General features: G+C 41.8%; 1 protein-coding gene across 7 annotated transcripts in view; it reads left to right on the forward strand.

Annotated features, from left to right (window-relative positions):
• Positions 1 to 14,305, forward strand: part of MITF (melanocyte inducing transcription factor) — a 189,699-nt gene that overhangs the window by 105,754 nt on the left and 69,640 nt on the right. For all 7 annotated transcript variants that reach the window (XM_075938575.1, XM_006120017.4, XM_075938580.1 and 4 more), the window contains exon 2: positions 5,493 to 5,739. In XM_075938575.1, the coding sequence (XP_075794690.1) occupies positions 5,493 to 5,739 (247 nt within the window). The remainder of the gene's footprint in view (positions 1 to 5,492; positions 5,740 to 14,305) is intronic.

Here is a 14,305-nt window from a genome sequence, read left to right on the forward strand (position 1 = left end):
ATTGAAAAGACATAGCTGAGTAAAACTTGGCCCATAGTTTAGTTTTGTAGCAATACGTTTTTTGTAAAATCTAAGGCCTATAGGAATATTTTTGTTTCGTTTGGAAATGTTTTAAACCAACAGAATCCAACCTAAATTAGTGTTTGCAACCAAAAGATTGAGGAGAGATTAATAAGACTGGGGCTTTCCAGCTTGGGAAAAAGATGACAAAAGGGGGATATGATAGAAGTCTATAAAATCATGACTGGTGTGGAGAAAGTAAATAAGGAAGAGTTATTTACTCCTTCCCATACCACAGGAACTAGGGGTCACCAAATGAAATTAATAGGTAGCAGGTTGAAAACAAACAATAAGAAGTATTTCTTCACACCATGCACAGCCAACCTGTAGAACTCCCTGCCAGAAGTCCAAGACTGCAACACGTTTGAAAAAAGGACTGGATAAATTCATGGAGCCTAGGTCCATCATTAGTTATTTGCAAGTATGGGCATGAATTGTGTTACGAGATAGCCTGGGCATTGTATTGTACCAACCCTCCCCCCCCACAAAACTGAACTTAACCCACTAATAGTGGGCACTCATGGAAGGATTGATGGGAGGAGCCAAAGCATCTACTCAAAATTGTCCCTCTCTTCGCTAGCTGCCCCATTTGCCTGGCTGCGACAATTCAGGGAAGGGAAAACTCTGCCTCTTTGTACTGATGAAGAAAAGGGAACAAATGAGAATGTCAACCATCCCCTTTTAAAAGCTCTTCTCCTTCTCCCTACCGCATGACAGTCTAGGGGGCCAAAGGAAGTCCTCATTCCATGTAGCCCCTACCAGCTGCATCTGTCACTGACGTCTCCTCTTTGCAGAAGGAAGAACAGCTGATTCCCTGATGTAATTTTTCCTTCCATGGGTACACATCACCTGTGTGGATGCAGAGGATCTATGAGGTCCTGTGGAGCCCTGAAGGATGATAAAGCAATTGTAATGCAACAAGGCAGAGGCAAGAACCTCTAGTCTGTAAACTCTAGGTTTGACCAGTTTTAGTCCCTTTTTTGTGAGTACATAACTGTCTGTAGAACAAATGCGAGGAGGGCAAGTGTGTGTTCCTCTCGCCACAGCTCCCCCTAACTCCCAAACTGTCACTCGTTTTACTAAAGAAAGTAGACTTAAAATGGAGTATTTTTCTCTCATAAGTTTCATGCTGGCCCATGTTACTCAACTGCAAAAGGGGGTCAGAGCAGAAAGCGTCTCAACTTGAGAGCTTCCATTTCAGTGAGAGGGGTATGGTGTTTGCTCGCTAACAGAATATTGTCAGTTTTAGGAGCAACTAAACTATACTGACTGTCTCCATTATGTAACCAGTTTGTGCATGAATAAAAACTGAGCTACACCTCTGCTTAGCCCACTGAATTCTTTTGCTGCTAAATAATTTGTTTCTGGCTTCTTCCAAGTATTAAAGCTGAACAGAACGTTCTGTAATATCAGAAGTTTATTCTTTCCCTCTCGTCCAGCTCCCCCCAGATCTGGTATTTTGGATGTGTAAAAGGTCAGGCTCCTTTTTTTACTTTATGGCATTTGTGTGAGGAGTGTACTCTTAGATCTTCTATTGCCAAGTCAATCGCACCCAACTCTGTACTTTCAGCAGACCAGAACGTTGAAAAGACCTGTAAGATCAACAGGCTTATAGTCCGAGATCGGCTAAGTTAGATAGCAGGTGATCTTTCTGAGGAAAAACTCAATATTAAAAAAAACAAACAAAAAAACACAAATTCATAGGATCGTAGAATCGCTGGATTTGAAGGGAACTTGAGAGTTTGTGTAGTCCAGTCTTCTGCACTCATGGCAGAGGAATATTGAAGAGTTGTTAAATGAATTGCCATTAAAGACAGTGGGCCTGCTCTTCTACCCATTGAAAAAAATGTCAAAGTAGAGACTGTCTCCCCACATGGCAGGGTGCCATACCTGAGAGCAGTGCAGGTCCTAGGGCTAGCCTCGTTGCCATAAATGAGGAGAAGTTGCTGTCAGGGCTTCTTTATGAAAACGCCCTACTGTGCTGATCTTCACGTAGCCCTGATCTGTACTTGAGGGCTCCTTTATTGCCTCCCCCACCCCCCAGACCCTCTAGTGGCATTTGAAAATAGAGGGATAACTTATTTGAGGAGGGATTGGGCTGGATTATCAATTCTCTAAACTTCATGTGTACTGTTAATCTCTGCCGAGCATGTCTGTAAACCTTAATAAAACTTCCTTTGGCTTGAGTGGGAGTGGGAATGATCTGTTTTGTTTCTTTTTGCAGGAAGTTAACAAATGATATTTCAGCTCTAACCTATAGCTATTTTAGTAAGCAGCCATTTGAATAGAACATCTCTGCAGTTTGGAAACGTGTGAATGTCTTTTATAAGCTCTTCCAAACTTCAGCAAAGTTAGAGAACACTGGGATGGGTTTAGGATGTGAGAATACTTCACTGTTAATTGAAAGATTCTTTTTTGTGAGTATCACAGTCAATGACTTGTCTTGAGCAGCTAATTAGTACGATTATTCCACAGCTGCATTAGTTTCACCACAAAGGTTTTCTCTTGTTTTATCAAAAGGATCAGTCTCTCTGGGAATGTTTCAACCTGACAGGCCTTAAATAGCAAGACAGTCTCTTTCCCCCACCTACCGCCTTGCTTTAAAGGAAAATAAGATTGTGTGTTCTGGAAAATCTGGGTTGGATTTTTTTTTTCAAACACAATATCCCCTTTCTCTTTTTATTCCTACTGTGAACAATTTAATTGTAACATGCCTGTTCTGAGCATGACTCGCCAGATTTGCTAAAGAGCTCAACTCCTATGGCGAGCCAAAGGAATTATTGGGTGTTGATCATCAGATTTTTCAATGGGAGTGGTTAGGTGCTGAGCCATTCTGAAAATGTGCCCCTTTACCTGTGCAACCGTGCCACTTTACTGGAATGGATTCACTTTACCATGTTAATGTAGTTCCTGTCACATGAACGCAAGTGATGCAAATAAGCATCCTATATTTAAATTTGAATAGGCATAATGCCATTTACTTTTTATGTGATTAATGCTGTTTAACATGTAATCTAATAAGAAAGATGCGTTTTGCAGCAGAGATTTCTGTTGGGAGGTGTTGGGGGAAGTCAGACACAACTGGTGTGGTGCTCTTTGGCTATGTCTACACTACAGGCTTCTTGTGCAAGAAGCTTTTTGCGGAAGAGATCTTTTGCAAAAACTTCTTGTGCAAGAGAACATCCACACTGCAAAAGCACATTCAAAAAGCAATGCGCTTTTGCACAAGAGAGCGTCCAGACTGCTCTCAAAAGAAAGCGCTGATAGCTATTCACAGACTGGCCACCAGGGCGCCTGTGCTTTTTAAGATAGGGGTTTTTTTGCGCAAAAAGAGGCAGTTCCCCATCCCCACACACCTTTTTTGTGTAAGAGCTCTTGCACAAAAAGGAGTTATTCCTCGTAGAAAGAGGAATAACTCTTGTGCAAAACCCCCTCCATTCTGTCGATTTACTTGCTCCAAAACACGCTTGAGGTGTGGACACTCCACGAGTTTTTGCTCAAAAACAGTTGTTTTTGTGCAAAAACTCTGCAGTCTAGATGTAGCCTTTGTTTCTGACGTCAATAGGAGAAGAGTTATGGCTTTTGAAAGTCTGCCCTACTGTATGAACTCAGCATACGTTGTGAGTTTGATTCTACACCGATCAGCTGAAAGTTGCAGGTTTCAGCAACACATAGCCTTGTCGGTGCTCAGGGTGTGTGTCTTGCGTGGGGGCATTTTTTTCTGTAACGTTTTTTTCATTATCTGTTCTGAGTAGTTTTAACCATCTACAAAATGCACTTGCCTACATTGTCCAGATGTGCTGCTCAGTGGTTTAAAATTATTTTGGGTGGTTCTTGGATGAAAGACCATAGAAATAATGGTCATTTTTATAATTAAGGTGTTGATTTTAATGAATGATTAATAGGCTAGTGTAGATTGTTGTAGCATGCAGGAGGACATTAGGTGGCCTATAACCACTTTAAACAGATTTAATCATCTGTACCCACATACTACTTAAGCTACTGCTGCAAAATGCACATAATCTACTACAGATTGGACCACCCTGGTCCAGCACTCTTGGGACCTCATTCGTCCCGAACGAGAGAGTTTGCTGGATCGGAGGAGTTCAATGCCAGCACCCCTGTCTCTGACCCACTACTGTTGAACTGAGAAGGTTTCTGGTCCTAGCAGGGCTGCTCGCTTTGCTGCTGCCATCCTGGCAGGGCTGCCTGCCATTGGCCATGCTGGGCTCCCAGCTGCTGTCTCTCCTGCTACCAGGGCTCTTTGGTCCAGGAACACTTGTGGGCCAGACCATGGATGCTGCTGGACCAGAGAGTCCCAGTTTAGAAGGGTATTAACTCTTCAGTGTGACTGTAGTAACTGTAGCGCATCCTAAATATACAGGACAATAGTTAGAAAAAATCTGCTCAAATAAAAATATTTTATATTACATTTTGTTTGATTATTTTAAAAAGTAGCATCTATGAAGTGATCAAAATGGGAGCAAACCAAAAACGTTCTTATCCTCCGCCAAAGCTGTCCTTGGTCAAGTATCTGTTGGACTATCGCAGCCCCTAGTAGACGGGATATAAAATGAACAGGTTATGTAATGTTAACCTGCACTGAGTCTTCCTTTTTACACTTCTGATTGTGCCACTTGTTAAGGAAAAAAAGTAATAGTGTGTCCTCTTCAAATAGCTCCTCCCACATACTCTGCTCTGCCCTGCCTAGCATGGGTCCTTTACAAGCTATTGGTTGCCCTCCCTGCACCCACATCCCATGCCTTCTAGTGCTCTTAAAAGTGAGTTGATGTTGTCAGGCGTGAAGTTTGCCCTGAACAAAGTGCTGCTAACAGATCTGCTAGAAATCTGATGTGGTGCAAAAGGCCACTCTTGGACACCAAGGTAGAGTGGAGGGGTTTCCATGTGCTGTCAGGGAAAAGGGGATATGTAGGGAAACTCTAGCCTCAGGATTCAGCCTCAGTAATGCTGGGACTCCCTCCGACCCCCACCCCCAATGCTTACATAAAAGGTTTTATAGAGCCCTGTTAGACTTAAGAAGATATTTCAATGTATTCTTTTAATTTTTAATTAATAAAAGCGTGGCCGCTATAAATGGGACTCTGAAAGAAATACAGCATCCTGCTGAGCCCTGTGGTAGCAGCATCATAATTCTATTAGATGTTAATGAGCATTAACCTTAAAGATTCCCCCTCTTGCTCTTAGAGAGCAACATTAAAAACAATGGCTAGATGTAATCAGGTTAATTTAGCTTCTAAGGATCTAAAGCAGCTCAGCTCCAAATTCCAATTTACCCTGGGCAGCGTATCACTCCTCACTTTCTTATGTGCGAGAGCTACTTAGTTTCACACTTAGTGTAGCTCTGAAAAATGTAGGAAATAATTATTCTAACCAGGGAAACTGAGATGTCTGTGGCTTTGGTCTCCCCACAGCAGTTCCGAGCATCCTGGAGCTTCCAAGCCTCCCTTAAGCTCCTCCAGTATGACATCACGGATTTTGTTACGACAGCAGCTCATGCGTGAGCAGATGCAGGAGCAAGAGCGTCGAGAGCAGCAACAGAAGCAGCAAGCAGCCCAGTTCATGCAGCAGAGAGTACCGATCAGTCAGACGCCAGCCATCAACGTCAGCGTCCCTTCTAACCTGCCCCCTGCCACCCAGGTACCAATGGAAGTCCTCAAGGTAAGTGAGTGTGACTTTGTTCAGTTTATTGGCTCTCCTACATGTCTAAACTTAATCTAAGTAATAGTGACACCGTTACTGATGTGCACGGCAACTAAACTTCACAACTGAGCTGCAGGTCTGGTTTCGTTTTTATCTCCCTGTCCCAGTACAAGGGAAGAATGAGAAATTTTTAACTTGATCTCAGAAGGAAGCGTTACTTGCAAAATTAACGCGTTTTTCATTTGAAAATCTTTCATGTATTTGAAGATTCCCTCTTAAAATAATTACTATTTAAACTAGCTTTCCAATTAAAAACCAGTTAGTTTCTGATCGATAATTGGTTTAAATACTGAATCAAAATCCATTACAAAAGATCGACTCAAAAGGACTTAATCTGAAATACGGGTGAATTTCCAGCCTTTTGCAACTAGCCATTGTAATCCTTTTTTTTGCTCAAATGCTTTGACTGCTATTAGTAGCTCTGGGTTCCTCGTTAGACTAGAAACTGTAGGAGCTTGTTAGTATCTTGCTGCCAGAGACTATGTAGCTTGCTAATTACCGAGGAAAAACTGTAACAAGAACAGTCTTAGTTTCACACATGTAGGTAAAGTAAAGATAGAGTAGTGTAGCGTGAAATGCCTTGTTAAAAGAACATAAAATGATTGAAGAGATGAATGAAATAATGTGACATCAAAGTAAAATTCAGTTTTTGCATATTTATAATGCTTTATCTACCATATGCAACTCCTCCTTTATCTTTTTATTACAATGTGAAGGTTTAGTAACTCTATCTGGACAGTAAGCGAACCATCAACTAGTAAATCCAACTGAAGTTGGTTACTATAGAGTATTTTCAGAATGTGGTGTAGTGCCGGCATTTTTGTGTATCAACTTCATTTTTAAGATTTGTTTTAAGATTAGTTTGACAGATTTAAAATCTATCTTAAAGGAAACTGTGTATGCTTGGGTTATCCTGAAAGTTTTGTATCGGACTTTTTCTTTATTGTTATTACATTATCATGTATAATAGTGTTAGTATTGTCTTGTTAAATAAAAAGAACGGTAAAAATGCCATAAAAGCAAATAGGATCAGATTTGAGAACAGCATTTACACGTTTTAACCAGGAGGGGGAAGGACATTAAAGAAGACACCTGATTTTTTATTCAGGTTCTAATTTTCTTCCTAATACAGAAGCTGTTAAAATGGACAAAGGATAGTTTTGTTGGAAAATAAATATTTGTGATGAAGAAACTTACTGAATTTCTTGCCTATGTGCTATGGTGTGGTTATAATGCACACCTCGCTGACAGGTGTAGACTGTAACACGAAATATTCTCCTATTCAGTGTACACTTGAATTAACAAGAGAATGATGGTGCAAAGTCTTAATGAAAGCTTTGTTTCAGAATTTACACTGGGCATGTATAATGTTTTATACTACTTTGGGCATTTTATTATAGCACCATATGTGGCTTATTTATAGTAAATTTGATTGCTACAGGAAATATATAATGCCCTGTTTGTTAGGCAACTTCCAGAATCACAGCAGTAGTATATTAGTAATCTGCTACTGGTAGAATGCTTATTTTGTAGCTGCCTTCTTCCATGAGAGATGGGGCAGTCTCTTCTTTTTTGACAGTGCCTCAAGTTATAGCAGAGGCTCCAGTAGAAAGAAGCTAAGTGGTGGTACCTGAAAGGCAGTTATTTAATAACCTAAAATTTTAAGGAGGCAGTTTTTGTTTGGTGCTCACACATATGTACAGTTGCATGAGGATTGCTAGGCATGATGCTTAGGGATCAGGTAGAAGTGAGCTCCTTGTGCTCGGAAAGTCCCCTTTCTACTTCCCTAAGGAAGACTGTGCTGCAAAAATGGCGGGAGGAGGAGGAGCCAGTTCCATCCTCTTCAGTAGTTCAAGTGGAGTGTGACCCAGCCCTATAAAGGGAAGTAGTCGTAGTGAGCTCCCACTGTGCACCAGGAGGTATTTTTCTTCTCAGAGGCAGACTGCTTCCTGGTGATCCATGTGGTGCAGGGCATTCTACAGCATGCCTTACTTTGGGCTGTGCCTTGAAAGCACAGTAAATCCCCAAATCGGTACAGGCAGTGGAGGAGGAAACCGGTGTCCACCAGTGACTGATTTACATCTTGGAGCAAAATTAATATCTGTACTAGTGCCATCTTTGTCAGCGAGTGAAACCATTATGCAAACACCTGCACTCTGAGCACCATAGTTAGTGAAAGACTGATGTTCTGCAGTAAGTCAAACTATTTATAATTTTGCTTTTTTCCATTCGTGGAAGCTGCTAGAATCTTATCCGTTTCCTTTAACTTTAATGTGGCTTAGCTTCTATTAAAAAAATTGTCTCACACACAAAAATTCAAGGATGACATGGTAACTCCATGGAAGACAAGAAATTCATGACAGAAGTGTACCTATAGTTTCATGAAGTAGTCAGATTTTAATGTGGAATTGACACCGGGATATCTTTTTAGGTAAGAGAAACAGACAGCCAACTGTGTATTGAGGAACGTTTTTCTTTGCTACCTATCAGCTCATCAGAGTTGACATTTTACACTTCATCTGTTTTGAGATGTGGACTAACTTCCATAAAGATTGGACATAAGCTTTAATTAGATGAGTAGGGCATTATGATAGGCAAGTTTATTATCCGGATAGTCTGGGTGTAATGACCGAACAAAACACGAGACTAAAATGGGACTCGTGCTTTCACTTTGCTATCTGCAAAGAGGCTTTTTAAAAGCATAGTTGCTGAATATTATAGTGTAAACAAATAGGATGTTGGGTATGCAATTTTTTTTGGAAAAAACACATTTTTGAAAAGTAAGGGTTTTTTTTTGGTCACAACATACATTAAAAACATGAAAATTAGCTTCAGAACACATATTGAATAAATTATTTGCCTATCCGTTTTATAGTGAAGTGTGCCTTCATCTAAGTCAACAATATTTGAAATAGAGAGTCAGGGTAAAAATATTTTAAATAAATAAATTAAATAGAATGTCACATACCACTTATGCTTCATTCACCTACTGTACAAGGACAATGATATTTCAAAGTCGCACATAGTGCTTTGAAATGGATGATTTTTTTAACAAACTTCATAAACAATAGTTTATATTAACGGTATATATTAATGTCTCCTATGAAAGTATTTAATACAGCACAGGAAGAGTAATTCACGTTAGCCCACTTCATATACTGTCGCACTCTCAAAATTGCATAATAAAATGTGTTCTTTATGGCTATATGAGTAAATATGAAGTAATGTGCCTAAATTATGATCTACTAATTACAGGTTTGATCTCTGAAGTGGGATAACTTATTGTAGTAAGAAAACACCCATCAGAATGAAAATTTCTATTGCTTGGTGAAGGGTAATTAACTGATATTCTCTGGGAGATGTAATGCCGCTGTGGCAATATCTGTTAGGATCCTGTATTATAATAGGATTTGTTGTAACATTCCATTATGCTCCTGCAAAGCTGAATCTGGCTGCACAGAATAGATGCAGGCTGCTTTAAATTTTCATGAGGAATGCATCCGATTAACTACATCCCACTATCCATTTCCCACTGGCCTGAATTAACACTGAGTGCTAAGACTGCAGAGACGTCACAGAGTGACTTGAGACTGATGCAAAATGATTTAGACGTACTGTGTGTCGAAAATAGGACAAAAATAATTTAAAATGTGTTAATTAAATACCTCGTTTACTGGAGAATTTCCAAGGCCCCGAATTCCATACTATGTTAATGTCAGATCTGAAGCCTTTTATAAAGTGAGAAACACAAACTATATATATAAATAAAATGGAGGAATTTAGCATTTCCGTAAGTAAGTCTAACTTCTTAAAATGGTGTCAATGTATTTTGGCTAAATGGTGTGGACTTTCTTTTTTAAACACAATCTCTTTCATCCCCATGTTCTTTACTTTTGGATACTTTTTGATCTTTGAGTGATTGCTCATGTGCATTTCAAGATGTGCAAGTGTGCACTGTATGCATAATTGCCAGAAGATTTTTCCTAGTGGTACCTGTTGGGTTGGCTGTAGAGACCCCTAGAGTGACTTCTCCATGGAACGGTATATAATCCCTTGCTCACTTGCCGCCTATCCGTTCCCTTTTTCCATCAGTGAGCTTCTGACTTCTTACTTCGCAAGTCATTCATTTTTGTGTGAACAGTGGTTCTTCTCTAGTGTAGTTGTTAGTAGTACTGGAGTTAGAAAGTCAGTCGTGGAGGGTTCCCTCCTGTTCCGGCACCGTTTACTCCAACCGTCGCCTGCGACACCGACCTATGCACCTCATGTCGTGTCCTCAGCATTGCCGTCCACAGCATCGCTGTCTCTTCCTGTACCACTTGTGGCACAAATCTTGCCTCCCCCGATCGCTTCAGCACCGGCACTGCCCCCATTATCATTACTCCCATCAAGCTTGCTCCCAGTGAAGGGCATCACCAGGGAACCTGAGGGTCAGGAAGCCCTCATCCCACCCTTGTCTTTTCTGAATGAAGCTGTGGCTGGTACATCCTTGTTGTCTGCATCCTTGGATTCCAGTGCTCACCAGCATCTGCTGTGGTGTATGCCCTCTGAAGAAGTCATGGAAGACTCTGATCCCATGGTGGACATATTAACCCCTGAAGGGCCTGCAAGAGAGTCCTTACCACTTATTAAGACCATCTAGACCACTACTAAGATGCTGTGGTAGACTTCAGCCTCTATTAAACCTATGTCTGAGTGGACAAGAGGTGCTACTTTGTCCTTCAAAAAGATTATGAGCATTTGTTCACCCACAACCAGGAATGCTAGTGATTGAAACGGTCAACCATAAAGAGTGCCAAAGCCAGCCAGGGCCAGAGCCAAAAGTTAAGGAAATAAAGATGCTTGATCTCTTTGGTTGCAGTGTCTACTTGACTGCTCCAACTCTGCATCTCCTACCAGCATGCAGTACTGTGCTGTTATGTGTTTAATTCCAGGAGGGGCTCCCATCTGAGGCAAGGCAGGAGTTCACAGCCATCCTGTGAGAAGGATGGGTAGTCGCCAGAACCTTTCTGCAGATGACCTTGAATTTGGCTGACTTAGTTGCAAAGTCATTGGCCACAGACACTATGCAGTGCACTCATGGCTGCAGGTGTCTGAACTGCTGTCAGAGCTCCAATGTACTATACAGGTCTATTCACAGAGGGAAAAAAATGATTTGAGGCTACACAGCCTGAACGACTCCTTGTCAAGATTAAAATCCCTGGGAATCCATACCAGCCAAACCTGATGTCTTTCTTTGCTAGGATAACAAGCTTTGTGAGTAAGAGGGAAGCAGTAGATCTGGTATATCTAGACTTTGGTTAGTCTCACATGACCTTCTCGTTAATAAATGAGAGAAATACAATCTAGATGGAGCTATGATAAGGTGGGTGCGTAACTAGCTGGATAACCATTCCTGGAGAAGAATGGTTCTGTCATGCTGGAAGAGCATAACAAGTGGGGTTCTGCAGGGATCAGTTTTGGGACACTGCTCCCTATATCTGTTAGGGATGTGAATGTTTATCCGGTTAACCGCAGATAGTTTGTGCACAGGTGCTCTTTGCCAAACCTCAGCCGACTGACTGTATTTATGGTCACAGACACATCAAACACAGGGAGCTCAGGGCATTTGTCTGGCCTGCCAGATGTGGCCCAGCTTCAAGGCAAGTGCACCTTGGTACTGACAGACAACACTTCAGTGTTGTTCTATATAAACTGACATGATGGTTTTCATTATTCTCCCCTCAGCCAGGAAGCTCTCCTTTTATGGGACTTCTGCATAGAGTTGCAAGCCACATATCTGCCAGGGATGCAAAAGGACCTAAGAGATCACCTCAGCGACACTTTCAACCCTCTTGAGTGGTCGCTCTGGGTGGGTGTAGCTCTTTCCATTTCTCCCTCTGTCAACCTCGCATCCCAGCACAACAGGAAGTGCAGCTGGTTCTGCTTTTTTCAGAACCACAGCCACAGTTTCATAGCGGATCCTTTTCATTTCTTGTGGTTGGACCAACTCTAGTATGTATTTCCCCTCTTTCCGTTGATCCACAAGGCCCTCTTCAAAATCTGACAGGAGAAGGCGGCACTCAGCTGTATGATCTAGGCAGCACTGGTTCACCATGCTTCTGACCCGATCTGTGGACTGGCTGGTGACCCTTCCTCTGCTCCCAGACTTCATAACTCAGGATCATGGCCAACTGCAGCACCCAAACCAGGAGTCCTTCCACTTCCTGGCACCAAAGCCCCGTGGTTGAGCAAGCTTGATATACAGTGCTTGGACTTGCGCAGGGAAGTCTTATTAGGCATCCGTAAGCTTCCCACCTATACAACCTACCTGGCAAATTGGAAACACTTCTCAGTTTGGCTCCTTCAGCATGGTACGTCTCTACAGCAAGTGTCTGTCCCCTTGCTACTTGATTATCTTCTGTACCCACAAAACCAAGGCCTAGCTATGTCATTGATTAAAATCCATCTAGCAGCCATCTCTGCATTCCATCCGAGCTTGGATATGACTCAGACGTAAGAACATAACACCAGCCATACTGGGTCAGACCAAAGGTCCATCTAGCCTCGTATCCTGTCTGCCAAGAGTGACCAATGCCAGATGCCCCAGAGGGAGTCAACACAACAGGAAACACCCAGTACCAGAGTGGGATCTTAATCTGGTCCTTTCTAGGTTCATGGAACACCCATATGAGCCCCTGGCTACCTGCCTCCTATCCTAACAAGTAGCTTTCCTGGTAGCCATAACATTTGCCAGGTGGGTGGAGGAGCTCCAAGCACTCCCTTGGAGTGCCAGTGCACAGTCTTTTACAAAGAGAAGGTGCAGCTGCAGCTGCGCCTTCACTTTGCGTTCCTACCAAAAACAGTGTTGTCTTTGCACATTAACCAGGACAGCTTTCTGCTTGTTTTCCTCCTAAAACTCCAGGCCACCAACAGGGAGTGAGTGTTCCATTCCCTGGACATTAGGCATGAGATGTCCTAAATTTGGCTTTTTCCACTGAGTGTACCAAGCCATTCTGAAAATTGCCAAAGCTCTTTTTAGCTATAGCTGAGAGGATGAAGGGGCTCCCGATTACTTCCCAGTGTGTCTCATCCTGGATGACACCATGTATTAAAACCCGCTATGACCTGACTAAAATCTCAGCCCCGGCATTGACAGCCCTCCGCACCAGAGTCTAGGTTTCCTCTGCAGTGTTCCTGTCCAGGACATCTGCAGAGCAACAACATTGTCCTATCTATCTAAACACATTTACATCCCATTATACCATCACCAGCAGGCACAGGACGGCATGGCATTCAGTAGGGCAGTTATGCAATCAGCGGCTCATTGAAGTCCAACCCCTTCTCTGTACAAACTGTTGGTAAGTCACATCTTAGAATGTACCTGAGCCATCACTCAAAGAAAAAACGGTTACCTGCCTGTCGTAACTGTTGTTCTTCCACAACTCCCACCTGCCGTCTGTTGGAATTTTCTGGCAAGAAGGAACTGAGTAGGTAGCGGATCAGCAGGGGATTATGTACCGTGACATGGAGGTACTACTCCAGGGGGCTCCACAACCATGTGGATGAGTACTGCTAGGGAAAATATTCTGGCAACTGTGCACACAGTTTGCACACACAAATCTTGGAATGGACCTGAGAAGCACATCATGAAGAACAACAGTTACAACAGGTAGGTAATTATTGTTTTTTGGGAGACGGGCAGGAAAAAGGGGTTTAATATTTTGTTAAGACTGAATATTTGTTCCTTGAGTTGTTCTCCAGGTGACATAATTTTGTTCTAGGCAACATGCAAGTTTAAGGCTCTCATTTGTGTGTAATTTATTATTATTAATCAGTACCTTTATGTCTGGAGGCCCTTACACTGAAGAAACTGCAGCAATTGTACTTCGAAAGGATTATCTTGAAGGTGTTCTCCTCTGCTTATGTTCTTTATGTAGTGAGAAGGTTAAGAAACCCTACTCGTCCGTTCATGTAGTAAATCTTTAAATCATATTGGATACCAAATACTAACCTGGGTAAAGTCTCACTGCTTACTGCTGCCTTGTCTTGAAGATTGCCATGAATTCTTATGTAAAGCTAATCTAATTATATCTCCATTTCTTGTGTGTCTTATTCCAGTCAGTTTGGATTTAGGCCTTTTCTTCGTATAAAAACCACTATTTGTGTTGGTGGCCGATCTCTTAGCTGTGAATGAAAGGAGTTCTAAAAGACTGCTTCTCCTCTGCTTTTGAAGTCATTAGCGCACCTGTAGAGTCTAGACCAGGCATGTCAAACTCGAAGCCTACTGAGGGCCACACAAACAAAAACTGATAGCTTTCAGGGCCACCTAGGGTTCCCAGATGGTTTTTCGAGCGAAAAAATAAAAGAAAAAATTTTAGGTGCCAGTGACACCTGGCAGCGACCCTTGGGCCACCAAAGAAAAAGTCAGAAAGTTGTTCATTATTATAGATTATGTTTTAGGGATATTTTATAATAATACAATAATTTGATATGTAAAATTATTTGCTCATATTAAATAAATTTTAAATTAATTTTACATAATTTT

Source organism: Pelodiscus sinensis, chromosome 11 (assembly GCF_049634645.1).
Source record: "Pelodiscus sinensis isolate JC-2024 chromosome 11, ASM4963464v1, whole genome shotgun sequence".
Lineage (NCBI taxonomy): Eukaryota > Metazoa > Chordata > Testudines > Trionychidae > Pelodiscus > Pelodiscus sinensis.